The sequence below is a fragment of the Opisthorchis viverrini genome, assembly GCF_000715545.1.
Source record: "Opisthorchis viverrini unplaced genomic scaffold opera_v5_42, whole genome shotgun sequence".
Taxonomy (NCBI): Eukaryota; Metazoa; Platyhelminthes; class Trematoda; order Opisthorchiida; family Opisthorchiidae; genus Opisthorchis; species Opisthorchis viverrini.
In genome coordinates, this window is record NW_008751698.1 from 1,266,187 (window position 1) to 1,269,970 (window position 3,784).

Genomic DNA, 3,784 nt, shown 5'->3' on the forward strand with positions numbered 1-3,784 from the left:
AGGATGTATGACCTACCATGACGAAAGCACTTAGAAAAGTTGAAGTATGAACGCAAACAGCGGTGTACCCTGCCTAAACCGACCATATTGGTATTCCAGGTCACGCGGAAACGACGGTGACGCCAGCGCTCCACGACCTGACAACACTATCCGGAATAATGATACGGATTTGAGAAACCGTCCTTGAGTCAATCAACAGAATCTTCATTAAAGGAGAACTCGGGCTTCCTCATGTACTTAACAATGGTCCACTGCTTCAGTCATATTAGGCAGACTGGAGTGGTCAGCGAGTTCGAACACACAAAATCGCCCACAGAGCGTCACGAATGAACACCCAAAAAGCGATAAACAATATTGCTTGTAGGGTGATAAAAACTTATGGTCTGCACCAATCGAGTAGAATTCCCCTGGGGTGATGCTGAGTCCTTTTTGATCGAATTCCGAGGACAAAACACTAGGGGTGGTCGCCGTACGGCAGAACTGTGCCAGTGAACATCTGTAATTAGTAATGTACATAGTACTGATATTTCATGGGCGATTACGTTGAAAGGGATGAAGGGTAGATGAAGGTGGATAGGGTCTAACTAGCAACAAACTGCGTATTCAGCGGAAGCAAGGACGAGAGGTAAACTGAGCGCAGTTGATAACTCGACTTTCACGTAGACTAATAGCTGAAAATCCGCTTCGACGTGTGGATAAGCTGGCAGTTTGCTAGTTAGAAAGTTTATCAGTTATTAGTTTTCATAGAATAGCGTAGCACAAACCATTCAAGGGAATCGGAGTCCATGATTGTATGATTTTGGAATCTCCACCGAATCTTTATTCGAAGACGGGAAGTGATTCTAACCTTTACAAACGTCAGTCCTGTGTTTTACGTAGTTAAGCTGTAGCTTGTTGCGACACCTTCAGCCGCTTGTCTAGTAGAGAAAATCAGAACTAAAACGCAGTTGGATAATCAAACTTTGAAGAAGAGTATCCATAAGTTGCCTAAACAAGAACAGTGTTACTAGTGTATTCACTCACCTGAAGGGATGCCATTTCCGGCCAAACGTCCAGAGACCAGTTGCCCGGACCAAATAAGGTGCACGTAGAACTGGCAGAATCACCCAAACCCAGGGGAGCGATATCGACTCGATCGGAACGTTGAGCTGTTGAACTTTGACTATGATAATTCGTCAGAGCGAATGAAAGGAGGGGCTAAGCAAAGTAAGTAAATAATGAGCAAAACGGGGAATGACTTAGTGTTACTGGTTCGAGTCAGTATCTGAAATGCGTGCCACACACCGACAGTGACCTAGGAAACGGATTTATTTTCAAAGCGTAGCTGGAAAGGGACTAATGGAAACCTAACCGAGTAACTCATTCAGTCAAACCAAGGAGACTTCGGGCGAATGTTCGGGACGCTGCACTGAAATCAAGCACAGTGGTTCATCACAAAAGAGAGCACTTTCAGAAAATTTCACTTTATTTTTTAACCATTGATTCCTCTTTAGAGAGAATACCTCGTCCAAGTAAATGCTTGAAAAAATGATAAATTATGCAGAGTGCATATCACATGCTGTTTTCATTAACCTACCTGTGCAGACATGGCAAATACGGCGTGTGTACACTATGCCAACCTTATTGTTCAACTGACCAGACGACTTATGGGACTGCGACTCAAAAAACACCAGTGACCGAGGTATTACCAACCGAGACCGGACACACAGTGAGGCTAAACCAGAAATACCTTAATAATATACTCTGTAGATCTGATCTGGTATAGCGAAGGTTTGGAGGAGTGCAACCGATGCCACAGTTTTTCCCCCTAGGGGGGAATCTATGCATTAGACCATACGTACAAGCAGGACTTAAGAGCAGTTACGAGTCACCTGCCAAAACTGCATCCATCAACAAATCGGCTAGTTGATGGATACAATGTAGGACACTAAAACCACGTAGGAAAGGATCACGCTTTTTTATCCAGAATAAATAGAATAACAATAGTAGGACCACGTGTCAGAGCTATTAAGAGAACCAGTGCACTGACTGTGAAACCTAATAATGATGAAATTAATCGTTCAGCTGTAGCATCCTTTCAGTGCCCAGTTGCCATGCACCTCGAACGATACACGAGGACTGAGACACTGCCATGTTGCCCAAGCCTGGACGGAGACAATGGCGGTACCAGGGTTAGGTTCGAACCACAGACCTTTCGGTTAGTGAGTTTGCGCCTCAACTACTGAGCCATCTGGACCATGACGTTGAAACGTTCTACTTTCCTCAGACAGTGAGGATCGAAGTTGTGCAATAAAGGCGACGAAACTCAACGAGGATAGACACTGGTCAGATGAGTGTATCGTATATGCACAGACGATCTTTGATGACATCTGCCTGCAGTATCACAGTTTTGTTGACTGCAATGACCACGATCATCGACTTAGCTACTTAAAGCAATTCAAGCCTTACTTGTACATTGAATAATTGGCTTTAGGATGCTTCAGCAATACCACCTGCAGATGCACATGAAAAATGTTAGCCAACTCATGCTAAAAACGTCATAATAACGGCTCTTTACCCTCAAGCAAAATAACCATAGGAACATCAGGATGAAATCAGCAAACAGCAATGGATGCGCCTACAGAAAACATACCTGTGCATCCAGCAAAATGATCCGATCTTGTGTAATATATAAATCAATTCCACCCGTTTGTGGACTGTTGGTCACCAAGTTCTTCATGGACTGTACAACAAACGGGCCATCAATCAGACCGGTATCAGGAGTTAACTGGTTGGCCAAAACATTCAGCAAACTAGACTTCCCGGTAGACTGAAATAAGAGGGGATAGTCATGTTACCTAAAATACTGGAACCCACCTGCATTCCAATCGCGCTGACCACTAGAAACCCACTATTTTCCACGAAGAGATCCTGTATGGAGCTAAGATCAGCAAAGCGGAACTGGTCGTCAATAAGTTTAACTGGTATTTGCATCGGGTCATCGCAAAGCGCATAAAGCTCATCCACATCGTTTTCAGCATCAATGAGTTCGGTAGGCTCTAAGGGGTTGCTGAAGAAATCCAATATGCTTTTGACAGGTGCACTCTTTTGATCCATAGTACCGTTTTCAAAGTCACAGTTAGAATTCATTTTCGTTGTAAATTTGTTTCACCAAAAATGAGGTGAAAAATATACAATGTTGCATTGAAAAACACCTAGGACAGAAAAGACAGTGGTTAGAATTGATCACCAAACAATAACAAGCATTTATATTAATGAAAAACACTAACATGTTGACCGAAAGCTGCAGGAAGTTCTTCACGCGAGGGCTTTTGCTTGTGTTAGTAAGTCTCAGCATCGATTAAACAGTCATCTGTGCTAGTCGGTTCATCATCATCATCATCATCAGCATCGACAGCATGACATCAGTGTTCAACACCGATGCTTCACTGCCGTACAACCATGACTTATTTGAAAGTCTTATTATAAAGAAAAGAATAAAGGTGGCCGGGGAAGGGACTTAGTGCTAGCTTAACACAATCATTCCGAGGTGCCTACACCTCCAGACATTCACTCAGGCAATCTGGATAGAAACTGACAGCAAGAACGCCACTGATATCGGTTGGCAGCCATATCTTGTAGTGTCTCCAACCAGGCACAGTGAGGATCACGCGGTCCCCATCCTGGAAGGCGAGTAGCACCGACAGCACCCAAGCGTTTCGTGATCTCCTGCATACTCCTCTGCCAAGTCATGGGTTGGCCACCTCTCTGTTTACGCCACTCCGAATTGGGCATGGAAAACAGT

At 44.0% G+C, this 3,784-nt stretch overlaps 2 protein-coding genes across 2 annotated transcripts in view; one reads left to right on the forward strand and one right to left on the reverse strand.

Moving 5' to 3' along the window:
* The window catches only part of T265_03093 (hypothetical protein), a gene marked incomplete at both ends in the record, with an annotated part of 5,025 nt that extends 2,800 nt beyond the window's left edge, over positions 1-2,225 (forward strand). The window contains one exon of the mRNA XM_009167498.1: positions 1,967-2,225. Within this exon, the coding sequence (XP_009165762.1) occupies positions 1,967-2,225 (259 nt within the window). The remainder of the gene's footprint in view (positions 1-1,966) is intronic.
* T265_13168 (hypothetical protein) overlaps positions 1-3,129 on the reverse strand; it is a gene marked incomplete at both ends in the record, with an annotated part of 11,218 nt that extends 8,089 nt beyond the window's left edge. Inside the window, 3 exons of the mRNA XM_009167538.1 lie at positions 1,024-1,197; positions 2,633-2,809; positions 2,857-3,129. Of these exons, the coding sequence (XP_009165802.1) occupies positions 1,024-1,197; positions 2,633-2,809; positions 2,857-3,129 (624 nt within the window). The remainder of the gene's footprint in view (positions 1-1,023; positions 1,198-2,632; positions 2,810-2,856) is intronic.
* Positions 3,130-3,784: the final 655 nt, after the last annotated feature.